Below are 15,165 nucleotides of genomic sequence, written 5' to 3' on the forward strand. Positions count from 1 at the left end.
GAATGTAGTTTGGATTGTCCCCGATAGCCTCCTTGGTTGTGTGACTCACGTGAATCATCTCCGCTGCAAACAAACACAAATAAAGAAACAAACAAACACAAATCGGAGCAGGAAACTCTTCCAGAGTGAGGCCCCTTTGTTGGTTTCACTGCGGCCGTATTGTGAACAGCAGTTATGAGAAATTCGAAATGAGAAATGGCGCTTACGGCTAAAAAAAAACCTCAGAAAAAAATCAATTCTGCGTTCTTGATAGCAGTTTCGTCCAGACTGGATTCCAGCTTTTGCTTTTCTTATTTTTCTCTATCGTCCAAGCCCATAAAATCGAACAAGGCGGATTGCGTTTGGATTTCCCTCTTTCAGATGACTGAGATTGCCCCCCTTGGATCATTCCGTGTCAAGGCCAGTTACACGGTACTGGCCGTGTGTTCAAGATGAGTGTCGATCTGGCAGTCGTGTCCCCGTAAGTAGGCTACAGACAGACAGATCTAGATCTAGTGTCTCCCACTCTTGCACCGTGTCACCTATGCTTACTGTGTGTGTGTATGTGTGACGCAGTGAATGAGTTTGTGTTACTGTTTGTCGATTTTTTACGGGAGCCTTGAAGGCTTCGCCTCTTGTTTTTAACATGACATCTCATTTTATTAGCTAACTAGTTTTTAACATGACATCTCATTTATTAGCTTACTAGTTTCTAACATGACATCTCATTTATTAGCTAACTAGTTTCTAACATGACATCTCATTTATTAGCTAACTAGTTTCTAACATGACATCTCATTTATTAGCTGACTAGTTATTAACATGACATCGCATTTTATTAGCTAACTAGTTTCTAACATGACATCAACACAATAGTCGCAGTGATGGAAGGATTTGTAATGCTGACATCTCTCTCTCTCCCTCTCTCTCTCTCGCAGGACACACGAAGAAGTAATCAGCATGTTAGACGGTGTCATTTGACTGAATGTGCATACTCACGCACGCCCGTGGACTCCATACGAGAAGCGACGTTGACGGTATCGCCGAACAGACAATAGCGTGGCATCGTCATACCCACCACGCCCGCCACTACTGGCCCCGTGTTCAAACCTGCCGCACGGCGAACATGGATGAACATGAACGCACGCACGCACGCATACATATACATAAACACGCACCCACGCATGTACATACTCACGCGTATGGAAAGCCGTTTGGCTCATAACCATTACACGTGTAACAAGAAGAGCAAACGCTCGATCGAGTCACTTTCGCAGTTCTGAATATTATATGAGGCATCAGATGGACAGGAAGAAATTGCTATTCACAACACAATACAGATGTAAATAATTTGATGTAAAGAATAATCCTATAAAGTTTGAATCAAATCCGATGAATAGTTTCAGAGATATGATATTTCAATTTTTTTCCTTCAAGACATACCTGTGACCTTGAAAAAGGTCAAAGGTCACCAAAGCAGACGTCAAAGTGTAGAGGTCACTGGGAGTCACGTTCACATAAAATTTGAGCCCGGTCACTTTTATAGTTTCCGAGAAAAGCCCAACGTTAAGTTGTGTGTTGCCGAACAGAAAAGGCTAGTTATCTCCCTTGTTTTTCTGATAACGTTCGTAAAAGGCTACAGATGTAAATACTTTGATGTAAAGAATAATCCTACAAAGTTTCAATCACATCCGATGAACTTTGTCAAAGATATAAAATGTCTAATTTTTCCTTTGACGCTGACCTGTGACCTTGAAAAAGGTCAAAGGTCAACGAAACCATCGTTAAAGTGTAGAGGTCATTGGAGGTCACGACTAAACAAAATATGAGCCGGATCGCTTTGATAGTTTCCGAGAAAAGTCCAACGTTAAGGTGGTGTCTACGGACGGCCGGCCGGACAGACTAACACTGACCGATTACATAGAGTCACTTTTTCTCAAGTGACTCAATAAAACATAAATACACGCGTAATAAATGATTAATACACGTGTATTTATTTCTTATTGCACGTGTAATTTATCTTTTTTCTCCTGCTATGGAATAGCATTATGATTAAATACACGTGTAATAAATATTTCATACTCGTGTAAGAAATGATTAAATACACGTGTAATTAACATTTCATGCGCGTGTAAGAAATGTTTAAATACACGTGTAATTATTTATTACACGTGTATTTAATCATTTCTTACACGTGTATGAATTATTTATTACACGTGTATGAATCAATCATTACCCGCGTATTAACTTATTTAGTACGCGCGTATGAATCATTTCTTACGAGCGTATGAATCATTTCTTACGCGCGTTTGAATTATTTATTACGCGCGTATTTAATCATTTCTTACACGTGTATGAACGATGTTTTACACGTGTATTTAATCATTTCTTACACGTGTAAGACATGATTAAATACACGTGTAATACATTTTTCATACACGTGTAAGAAATGAATAAATACGCGTGTAATAAATATTTCATACAAGCGTTAAAAATGCAGGAGTCACGTGGTTAAGCGACTTAAAAACTCGGACTGGGAATCCACATGAAAAACACTCTATGCGTCTTCATCGCCTCGCTTTGCACGCTTACAGCTCAAGATGGCGGAAGCGGCAAACGTCAATGTCACTTTGGAAGGTTTGCAACAAATTGATGCATTGGTTCACCTTTCGGCAGGTCTGATCCAAAAAAATCCCCTCTAGCGGCGTCGCCATTTTGAGAGATCAATCGCGCGCGAACCGGAAGTAGAATAGACGAGAGTTGTTGCTTTGCAAGTCGTATATTTTCCGATTCAAGTTTTAATTTATTACAGGTGTATCTAATGATTAAAATACACGTGTATTTAAATCTTCTTTTCCTACACGTGTATTTAATCATTTCTTACACGCGTATAAACTATTTCCTGCACGTGTATTTAATCATTTCTTACACGTGCATGAAATATTTATTACACGTGTATTTAATCATTTCTTACACGCGCATGAAATATTTATTACACGTGTATTTAATCATTTCTTACACGTGTATGAATTATTTATTACACGTGTATGAATCAATCATTACGCGCGTATTAATTATTTAGTACGCGCGTATGAATCATTTCTTACGCGCGTATGAATTATTTATTACGCGCGTATGAATTATTTATTACGCGCGTATAGGTTATGAGCCAAACGGCTTTCCATACACGCGCGCACGTACGCACACAAACACGCACACTCATACACAAGCACGCACGCACATATGGAAGGCGAAAAGGGTCAAATGATCGAGCAAAAGGATCGATCAAAAGGATCGATCCTTTCGCGTTTGACCCTTTCCGTCCGACGCGCGGAAAGGGTCAAACGATCGATCAAAAGGATCGATCAAAAGGATCGATCCTTTTACCGGATCCGGTGCGACAAAAAGTGGAACCGGAATTTCAGTTCGCGTGTACGTGCGTCCAGTGTTCTAGATGCTCGAACGTGTAGCAAAGACCTGTACGTGTACGTGTAGATATTCCGTCACCCGTGACTCACTTTTTTTCTCCAATGTTCCAAATCATACATTGTTTACCAAGACTGCAGATCTCGGCTCAAACGCGTGACGTAGATTTGATGACGTTACCCGTACACGTTCCTGTATACGTGCTGAAAGTGGCACATCTAGATCTGTTGCAGACGAACGCTTCGCGCCAAACACTTTTCACACAGTAATTTTAACTACACACCCCTAAATGTACTCGATAAAACAAGAAGAATTTTTTGTTTATTTCTCTTGATATTTCATGCTCCTTCACGCCGCACCAGAACACGTCATCTACTTACTTTACTTTCTAGATTCGTTCTTTGTGCTAATCCGTTCCATGATTTTCCGAAACAGCGCGATGAAACTGCTCGATCGTGTAAAAGGATCGATCCTTTTGCACGATCCTTTTGCTCGATCATTTGACCCTTTCCGCGCGTCGGGCGGAAAGGGTCAAACGCGAAAAGGATCGATCCTTTTGATCGATCTTTTTGATCGATCATTTGACCCTTTTCGCCTTCCATACGCACACACACATGCACTCATACAAAAACACGCACGTATTCCCACACACGCATACATATACATACAAGAAGGGCAAAGCCCATACGACTCACATGCTTTACACATTTTTCCTACCAAAATACATGTGACCTTGACCCAAGGTCAAGGTCATGCAACACAAAGCTGTTAATTCAAGACATAGGAAGTACAATGGTGCTTATTGGCTCTTTCTACCATGAGATATGGTCACTTTTAGTGGTTCACTACCTTATTTTGGTCACATTTCATTAGGGTCAAAGTGACCTTGACCTTGATCATATGTGACCAAATGTGTCTCATGATGAAAGCATAACATGTGCCCCACATAATTTTTAAGTTTGAAACAGTTATCTTCCATAGTTCAGGGTCAAGGTCACTTCAAAATATGTATACAATCCAACTTTGAAGAGCTCCTGTGACCTTGACCTTGAAGCAAGGTAAACCAAACTGGTATCAAAAGATGGGGCTTACTTTGCCCTATATATCATATATAGGTGAGGTATTCAATCTCAAAAACTTCAGAGAAAATGGGAAAAATGTGAAAAATAGCTGTTTTTTAGGCAACATTTATGGCCCCTGCGACCTTGACCTTGAAGCAAGGTCAAGATGCTAAGTATGTTTTTGGGGGCCTTGTCATCATACACCATCTTGCCAAATTTGGTACTGATAGACTGAATAGTGTCCAAGAAATATCCAACGTTAAAGTTTTCCGGACGGCCGGACGGACGGACGTCCGGACGGACGTCCGGACGGACGGACGGACGGACGGACGGACGACTCGGGTGAGTACATAGACTCACTTTTGCTTCGCATGTGAGTCAAAAAACGAACGCACGCATGCACATACTCACGCACGCACCTACGCACACACATACACAGACACACACACACACACGCATCCACACATGCACGCACGCACACACACAAAAGCTCATACACGCACACACACGCACACCGAAATTACCGAAATTCACCTATTGGTGACACAGGAAACTACTGTACCTTGAAGAAGACACTCTGCAACTCACTCACCAATCCGTATCCTGATAACGGTGTCACGGTCGTGAGGCAGGACGAAGCCTTTGATCTTTCTGTTCAGGGCCAGCGCCATATCGGCCACAGCGCATGCGTGGTCGGGGTTAGGGACAGGCAGACCGGACGCCACCATGTACGAGTCTCCTATCGTCTCCACCTGACATCATCACAACATCATCATCACACCACCTGACACCATCACAACATCATCATCACACCACCTGACATTATCACAACTTCCACTGAACACAACAAGCACTTCGTGGTGAAAACCACGAGCAGTGTTCAAAAATAAGTTTCTTTACAAAAACAAGAACAAGAAAACAATGAAAATGTACTCACCAAAACACAAACAATAACAAGAAATTCCTCCGAGGTAGGAAAAACACCCCCGTTGGTCAAAGGGAAATAACCATTCTCACTGCCACCAACTGAGAAGGTTATTTCCCTTTGACCATTAATATGTCCCGCTATAAGTCCTTGTAGAATCTTAATCCACCAATAACTCCCTAACCGTGTGTTTGACTGGTCCCAATTTTTGTAAGGACCGTCTCAGGAATGTATAGAACCTGTTCACCAAGTTTGGTGACGATCGGTCCGTTCATTCTTGAGATCTATATGCGAACACAAACAAACAAACAAATAAACAAACACATTGAGCGAAACCTATACACACCCCTATACCGGGGGTGTAAAAACCTATACACACCCCTATACCGGGGGTGTAAAAACCTATACACACCCCTATACCGGGGGTGTAAAAACCTATACACACCCCTATACCGGGGGTTTAAAAACCTATACACACCCCTATACCGGGGGTGTAACAACACGAATAGACCGGTTTCAGCGTATGTCTTCGTCAGCTACACATACAATATACACAATATTCTTTCTTTACAAACACAAATCATGAAGGCACATACGTTTGCCAAGTTTGAATGAAGTTTGACCCTTCTCCATCCTACTGTGAACTTGAAATTGGACGAGTATAATTACATGGCCGGACCCAGGGGGGGGGGGGGGGGTTCCAGGGGTTCCGGAACCCCCCCCCCCCCCCTGGAAAAAGCATGTACCTTGCTTTGAGTGGGGTTTTTTTTTTTGGGGGGGGGGGGTTAAATAAATTTTGTGTGTGTCTCTAACAAATTTTATTCAATGTGAAATCCGATGAGAAAAAGGTACCCCCCCCCCCCCCCCACAATGCTGCTCTTAACCCTCAAAACAAGGCCCAGAATGCACCAGATTGCACAGATTTTAACCGTTTTTCAAAAATTTTCCGGGGGAGCATGCCCCCGGACCCCCCTAGTTCGCGCGCCTGCTTCGCAGGCGCGCGCTTGTGGCTTCGCCACTTCGCTGATTTGCCCCCCCAAAAAAGGAGGAACCCCCCCCTTACAACTCATTTGGTCCGGCCCTGTAATTATAATACTTTGAACATACCTGCATGGATGTCATCAAACCCGTAAGACTGTGACATTATGAAGTTTTAGGTTTAACAAAGCTGAAGAAATTGGTTCTTTTTTGTGACCAAAATTCGAGTCCATTTGACCTTGACATTTGATGGATCTTCCACAATATCGCGATGTCCTGTAGCCCTGAACGTGGTTTTTTCCCCTCTTTTCTCTCTCATCTCTTCTCTCTCTTTATTTTTTCCTTTCTCTCTCTTTCTCTTCTTTTTATGTATTTTGTTGTTGTTATTTGATTCTCTTTTTTTGCTTGAACCCGACGCTTGTTCCTTCTCCCAGTATGCTCCCACGCCGCCCCGTCCCAGCACTCACTGCAACATCCACCCCTCAACTTCGTTCCACCGCCAGACTTTGTCGAATCAATGAGCCCCCAGTGTTGGTCAGACACCTGGGCACCCTCACTAATTTTACAGACAATCCAGGGAAGGATGTCAGGCCGCTGCGGTAGGCTACCCTCGGAAGATGACACTGCACTGCTGCTGAGTCACTTCGATGGTGTTCAGTATTGGTCCTGTTCCTGGCCAGAATATTCAGGGGTGGCTGGAACAGGAACACTGGGACCAAGGTCACCATGAGAGCCCTGAGCAGGAAGGGTCACAAGAATCGAGACAAGTTTTTTTTCAAGTGAAGTGAATGACACTTGGCTGTGTGATCCCAGCCTTCCCATTGGAACTTTAGCACTTCCACTCTGGGTAGGAGCCGATCGAAGCTCGAAAAAACTTATGGGATTCGAACCACGATCTCCCGGCCCGCAGTCCGATGCGCTAACCACTGCGCCACGGGGGCCGGTAGCCATGAACGTGTTAGAAGTGTGTCAAACGCGTTCATGAGAATGACACTATTCAGTTTCTCTGACCCGACGGAGAAATCCCATTGTGACCTTGACATTTGACAAGGGTCAACCAGGTTTGCATTACGTCTATAATAATTCAAATCAAAGTTCAAGTGCTCGAATTTTGAAGGCGTCATCTTCAGGAAAATGTAAGACAATGATGATTTCCCAATTTTGGACAATTCTCTATGTGATCGCGCGCGTGTGTGTGTGTTTATGTTTCGCGTATTAGCCAGCTATCACACACACACACACACACACACACACACACACACACACACACACACACACACACACACACACACACACACACACATATATATATAATAATAATAATAATAATATATGAGCATTTATACAGCGCAACATCATAACTTTACAATTATGCTCTTTGCGCTTGACACATTTAAAATTAAAACACAGTTATACAAGCATTTACATCTACATTCATAGTCAGCAACGCTTAATAAAAAGCATACACCATCAAACATACATTAGAAAAGATTCTTCCAGTAACTAAGTAATAAAAACATGAATAAAATAGGTAGTGAAAACAAGGAAATACCAGCTGAATACCCTTAATCAAACTGAACATGTTCTCAACAATACTGAAAACAGCCCCAGATGTTTATATACATTATCACAGTATCACTAAAACAACAAATACACTACATGTAGCCAACTGATGGACTGAGAAAACAAAATCAGGGGTTGTATTTCTCGAAGAGGTGCGTTTTAAGTGCTCGTTTGAATGCTTGGGGTGACTGAGAGTGGCGAATGTGAAAGGGGAGAGAATTCCATTGTGTGGGTGCGCAGACAGTAAAAGTGCGTCGTCCGTATGATTTGGTTTTGGTGTGTGGAATGGTGAGGATGCGACAGTCAGAAGAGGCACGGAGTTGTCTTGCTGGAGAATAGACGGTGAGGAGTTCAGAGAAGTAAGTAGGAGACGAGCCAGAAAAGAAGTTAAAGCAGAGGGTGGACAGTTTGTAGTCAATGCGGGCTTGAATAGGTAACCAGTGCAGTGTGTGAAGAAGTGGTGTTGCGTGATCTCGCTTTCGTGCTTTCAGAATGAGGCGTGCTGCCGAGTTTTGGACTTTTTGTAGTTTATGCAGGAGGTACAGAGGACAGCCAGAGAGAAGAGAGTTGCAGTAGTCAAGTTTAGAAAGATCAAAGGCACAGACAAGAGTGTTAGTTGTTTGAGAGGAGAGTGTGTGGCGAATTGTGCTGATCTTACGAAGCTCAAAATAAGCTGCTCTACAGACTAAAGATATATATTTGTTATGGGTCATGTCAGATGAAAGGGTGAATCCAAGGTTTCTAGCTGATGGTGAGAAAAGAATGTCGGTGTTGCCTATTTGAACAGAAACAGGTTGGGGAGAGGGAAATGTAGTGTTCTTCTTTTTGCACAGTAAGACTTCAGTCTTATCATCATTCAGCTTAAGTTTGTTATCGACCATCCAAGATTTAACATCAGTGATGCATGTCTGAATGGTCTGGATGGCGGAATGTGTCTCTGCAGGGGGACTGGGTTTATACAGCTGGGTGTCATCAGCAAAAGACTGATTTAAAACAGAATGGTTTTGAATCAGTGTGGAGAGGAGCTTAGTGTACACGATGAAAAGGATAGGACCGAGTACTGAACCTTGAGGAACGCCGAAAGAAAGTGGGGCTGGAGCAGACATCTGGCCATCGACAAGCACAGCCTGAGTCCTGCCAATGAGATAGGACTCAAGCCATGCTAGCGGTGGACCGGAGATGCCGTACAGAGTCTGAAGTCTATGGAGAAGCGTGACATGGTCAATAGTGTCGAACGCTGCAGAAATGTCAAGTAGGGTAAGCACTGACACATCACCACCATCCAGAGCAGAAAGAATGTCACTGATTACTTTAAGTAGGGTTGTTTCAGTACAGTGAGAAGGGCGATAAGCGGACTGAGAGTGCGAGATCAAATCATGGGTGTTCAAATATGACAACAGCTGCTTCAAAACTACCTTTTCAAAAACTTTGGACAAGAATGATAAATTAGATACAGGACAATAGTTCTTCAAAATATTGACATCAAGACTAGGTTTTTTGAGAAGTGGTTTGACAAGTGCATTTTTGAACAGTGATGGAAAAACACCAGATAACCGGCTATCATTGACAATTTGAGTAAGAGTTGGCAGCAACACATCAAGATTCTCAAAAAACAGTGGTGTGGGTATGGCATCAAGAGGACAAGTTGTTGGTTTGGACTTCAGAATAATGGATCTAAGGTCTTTTTCACTGATTGGCTGAAATGATGGAAAAGAACAATCAGTGGGAACATCAACATGACTGGAGGAAGCAGAATGTGCACCCATCTGATCAAGTTCAGAACGAATATCTGAAACCTTCTTGATAAAATAATCAATGAATACATCTGGCAGCTGACTAGCGGGGAAAACAGTGGGAAGTGGGGATACCTTACTGCGGCCATATATATATAGATATATACCTTGTACACGTTGTATTCTGATATGGTGATATCGAAAAGCGTGTATAACGCATTGAGCAACGCCACAATCTGCAACAATAGAACAGGTTATTGTTAAAAACCCTTGTTTCGTTTGCTCTACGTGATATAATCTCTGTGTATACGTACACAACACAAATGTCTGTGTGTTCCTCATTCAGATAATAAAGTTGCATTGAATTGAATGAATATAATTTAATTTTGCTTATACTCTTTGTTTCCCTTTACTTTTCCTGAATGTTGTCCCGGAAGAAGCCTCTACAGACAAAACTTTGACATTTTATAGTTTGTTGGCTATGTTTGGTCGGTTTCTTTGCCTGTGCGTGTATAGTATGCTTGGTCGATGTATGTATTGTAAAGCGCTAAGAGTAGACATTTTTCTAGAATAGCGCTATAAAAGTTTGCATTATTATTATTATTATTGTGTGTGCCGTCTTTGTCTGGGCGAGTACAGATTTCTTTTGTTGTTTAACATTGAACTAAAGCATATCAAACACTTCAAGCAATTTTAAGCTACTGTTTCTTCAAGAGTTTTGCACACACAAAAATCGTTGTTTCTTTGTTTGTCTGTTTATTTGTTTGTTCGTTTAGTTTTTTGTGTGTAAAACTAACGTCCAAAAGACATTAACGCAACACTCCTAACACTTGTCAGATGCATTGCACTTGTCAGTTGCATTGCACTCGGAATGATGACTAAGCATTCTCTGTTGGCATTCTGTACATAGAGAGCACACAAACCCAATGCACAGCACCTTTGACAGATGAACGCAGGGATGATAGTTCCCATCCGAAAATCGGAAATTCCAGATTTTGATAACGATTTCCAGATAATATAAGTTTCGGGATTTTTAGTAAAACGGATTTCTTTTAGTACATGTATTCTCTCCAAATTGTGTCCAAATCACTAAACTGCTTGCTCGGTAGACTGCTTGCCTTCTGGACTCCTTACATTGTGGTGGGTGTGGATCCTTGGTCGCGCCGGGAACCTGGAGGTCCCCTAAACTACTAACTTTTCTTCTTCTTCTTCTCCATCCATGGGCTGAGATTCCTATGTTCACTCATGTTTTTAGCACGAGTGGATTTTCACGTGTATGACCGTTTTTACCCCGCCATTCAGGCAGCCATTTGCCGTTTTTTGGGGAAGCATGCTGGGTATTTTCGTGTTTATATAACCCTCCAAACTCTGGATTACAAGATCTTTTCCGTGCGCGCACTTGGTCTTGTGCTTGCGTGTACACGCGAAGGGGGATAAGGCACTTGCAGGTCTGCATATAAGTTGACCTGGGAGATAGGAAAAATCTCCACCCTTAATCTACCAGGCGGCCGCGGCCGGGATTTGAACTCACGACCTTCCGATTAAGGGGCCGATGTCTTATCCACTACGCCACTGCGCCCGTCTGGTCCCTTAAACAACTTGGCGGTCCACTGACAATGTTTTCCTTGATTTTTACGGCTATAGTCCTTGATTATCTTTTTTCCCAGATGTCATCACTGTAAATAGATGCCACGTTACCTGGATGGGTTTGCACTGGCTGGCGATGTTGGTGAAGCCCACGATGTCGGAGAAGTAGATGGTGACCGAGTCGAAGGCCTGGGCCGGGGCGGCTTTGCCACCCTTGAGCTCGTTCGCCACAGCCCTGTGTAGATAAGGTAGAAATAGTTACCTGGTTGGTTCGCCCCCCCCCCCTTCCTCTTTTATATCATATTTAAAAAATCATGTCCAACATAGGCATTGAGACCTGACGGTAAATAACACACCACACCCACCACACCCATCACACCCACCACCAGCACACCCATCACACCCACCACAAGCACACCTACCACACAACTCACGGGGGCAGCATCTGGTAGAGCAGAGCGTCAGTGCGTTGCTTTTCCTCGGCCAGTTCCCGCGTCCTCTCGGCCACCGTCTCCTCCAGCTTGCTAGAGTAGGTGTGCATGGCCTTCAGCAGGCTGCTCGTGATGTTGTCCACCTCCCTTCAGCACCACAAGCAAAAAACAAGAATGGTATATCATTGGAACGTTTAATCATTGACAAAACAAAACATTACATGAACAGTATGTCGACCCACTGATCTTGGAAGCAGACAGACAGAAAAACACTTAATGGTACAAATAATGAACTTTTCTCAAAATCGTCGAGGAATCTCGCATGCTAGATGCATCAATAGGAATAGCATAGCAACCGAAACACGTAAGCTAGCTAAACAAAACAACATGTTTTGATTTGACTGTATTCTCCTGTGTAAAAGTTGCACAGTTTTGCTTATTGTGAATTTACTTCGATTTTTGATTGGTCCCTTCTGATTTTTTCCGATCGATTTTGATAACAGGGATGCCCACCCTTATTTGAGCGGTGGTCATTTGAGCGGTGGTCACGTGATCCCTGTAACAAAAATCCTTAATACGAATAGTGATCAAGATAATCAAGTAAACTGGCATCAAAAATTTAAATGAAATGACACCGGAATTCATGTTTTAATTTGAGTGCTAAATTTGTCGCAATAAGTTTTTTTGGCGAAATTTAGGTTGAAACACATAGAGGAACAAGAGGCGAAGCCTTCAAGGCTCACGTAAGAACTCGACAAACAGTAACACAAACTCAATCACTCCGTCACACACACACACACACACACACACACACACACACACACACACACACACACACACACACACACACACAGAGTTAAAACTAACGCATCGTATCTACTCCATGTATGATTTTCAAAATAAAGCAAACGGATACAATGACTGTGTATTTGTTGTTGGTGTAGTTGTCCCTGAAGGATATCTTGTGCAATCCTCTCTCTCTCTCTCACACACACACACAGACACACACACACACACACACACACACGCACACACATACACACTTTTAAACTGCATCAGCATAATTATCATGGCAAAGCTTATCTACAATCATTAACCGTGACCTACCCTAGAGCTTGTGTATCAAGATAATATATTCTTGGAATTGTCACGATGGTCACACTCAGACAGGTTCACATGAGGTTATTTTTCCTGGTCCTCGCACTCCGAAGTCTATGATATTGTCCAGTGACACGTTGTCCTGCTGGCAACCAGCTCCGCGTGCTTGGGCATGAACGGTCACCAAGAAGATCATTATCTCTCATATACTGGGTGTGTGAAAGCTATTAAGGTCAATGACAGAAAAACCGTGTACCTTCTCACTGCAGCCATAGGAAGTTTTTTTAATCCTGTCCCACTCAATTATCGGGATGTTCCTGTGGTAGCACAACTTCTTGTTTAGAGTACACTATGCACTAGGTTTTTGTATCAGAGAGTTGTAATGTTAATTTGTAAGGACGTTCTTTCCTGAAACAAATGAAGATTTGGCGTGTTCTCTGCCCTGGATTGTAGCTTGCCCGTCGTAAATCAGCAGTAGATCTGCGGGTACTGTGTTCATTTGGAAATCTACCATCAGCGTATCTGTCTTTTGCACTGCAGACACTAAGCAATAGGTACCTGCCATGTGGCCACTTTTTCCACTGCTGTCCTGTCTTATACTTTTCATCAAGACTTGTCAACATGCCGAGTGGATCTAAATTCGGAAGTCGTCATGTGGCTCAGGCATGTCTGACATAGCGTCGATCTTGTTGTAGCTTATCCTCCTTTCTGAAACAAAAGGCAAAATGCGATTAATTGTGATGACTACAACCTACACAAATATAAACAGTGTTTTGATACTGAATAGTCGGGTTACACAAGCCACTTTACCTATGCAGCATGGTAACCCTACAATATGCGAAACATGTCAACTGACTGCAGCAGCCTGGATCTTAAAATAATTCTGACGGTCAACACAGTCAACACACTATTCACAGTACATTTTGAGGAGCAACTGAGGTACTCTCTGATGGTCTTGTTTGAGTGATAACGATCAACTCTGGAGGAAGAAACCAACAGAGAAAAAAAGAAACCATCTATATTATAATACGCGTGGGCTTTTTCGCCGTGTGGACGTATCTCCTACCAAACCCCGCCGATTTGGCCCCTGTCCCTCGGTTCCCCCGCAGGAACGGATCGCGCTGAACACGATGCGCCGGGTTAGATTAACGAGTTTGAAAGCGAAATGGCTTTTTGGGGCCTTTCGGCGTGAAATTTTGTAAAAGACGAAATATCCCAGCTATCCCATTGGCCGAAAGCGAACGGTCTGACTAAAGACTACGCGACCGCACCCCAGACGAACCCAGACGTGTGTTTTATTTCTCTGACTTAAAACTCGGTACAAAGTATGATAATGTTGTGAAGATACTGGATATATAAAAACAATATTACACGTACATGCTTTAGTTTGAGGCCCCGCAAGGTAGTGCAAGGTCAGACCCAAAGCGAACGTTGCCACTCGCTTTGAATCATTCTGCTCAAGGGGACATCACTCGGGGCAGCTGTCAAATCTGCTGTTACATCGACTGCTGGATCCTACAACTGGCTCTACAGGTAAATACCATTTATCAGTCTGTAAAACTTTCTTAAAGTGTTCCTAACCTTGCTGTATTCTGCCACAGGGGTTATACTATAGAGATAGAGAATTTGCAACATTATTCGCCATGTTTCTCAGTCTCCCCCGCCATTTTGACACGCCACGGCTGAACTGCAGGATTTTCGCTCTTTCAACGCTGCATTCTTTGGTTGTTTTCTAACCCAGGCATAGGCCATACATGGGGGGGGGGGGGGGGGGGGAGGATTTCAAGGAATCTTGCCATACATTAGGGGGGGGGGGGGGGCATGGATGCGTGCACTCGATTGTGTGTGTGTGTGTGTTTGGACCATGTATATTTTCTGTTGTCATTTAGTTACATTATGCGTTTGAATCATTATATATTTTAGACGTTTTAGATTTCCATTTGGTATCTTTACGATGGCTTTTACCTTTAATGCTTCCAACTTTCAAAACGCTGCAAGACTGGGAAGAGATGCGGTGCTCAACAAAATGAAATTTGTTATTTTGATTAAGTTCACACACACTTTTGTCTTGGAACATCGTTTGCATGTACAGCATTTGTTGTTGTTGTTGTAGGTGACAACAACCAGATCACTGGAAGACGGGAGAATATACGTTATTTGCGTGTTTGACCAAAATATGACATTTTACACAGATCGAGACAGTCATTGTTCTCCGAGACCGCGCTAGCGGTCGAGGTGAACAATGACTGTCGAGATCTGTGTAAAATGTCATATTTTGGTCAAACACGCAAATAACATTTATGTATCGATCGAATTCCTTTCAGGTACTATGACTTTGTTGTTGTTTTGACGATTGAACGAGCACACAAACACATGCATGCAAT

General features: G+C 42.8%; 1 protein-coding gene across 1 annotated transcript in view; it reads right to left on the bottom strand.

The window, feature by feature from the left end:
- The window catches only part of LOC138972005 (atrial natriuretic peptide receptor 1-like), a 16,032-nt gene extending 2,978 nt beyond the window's left edge, over positions 1-13,054 (bottom strand). The window contains exons 1-7 of the mRNA XM_070344847.1: positions 13,038-13,054; positions 11,687-11,830; positions 11,364-11,487; positions 9,833-9,901; positions 5,059-5,218; positions 979-1,089; positions 1-63 (exon numbers count right to left, since the gene is read on the bottom strand). The exon at positions 1-63 is cut by the window's left edge and continues 29 nt beyond it. Coding sequence (XP_070200948.1) covers positions 1-63; positions 979-1,089; positions 5,059-5,218; positions 9,833-9,901; positions 11,364-11,487; positions 11,687-11,830; positions 13,038-13,054 — 688 coding nt within the window. The remainder of the gene's footprint in view (positions 64-978; positions 1,090-5,058; positions 5,219-9,832; positions 9,902-11,363; positions 11,488-11,686; positions 11,831-13,037) is intronic.
- Positions 13,055-15,165: the final 2,111 nt, after the last annotated feature.

Source organism: Littorina saxatilis, linkage group LG7 (assembly GCF_037325665.1).
Source record: "Littorina saxatilis isolate snail1 linkage group LG7, US_GU_Lsax_2.0, whole genome shotgun sequence".
Taxonomy (NCBI): domain Eukaryota; kingdom Metazoa; phylum Mollusca; class Gastropoda; order Littorinimorpha; family Littorinidae; genus Littorina; species Littorina saxatilis.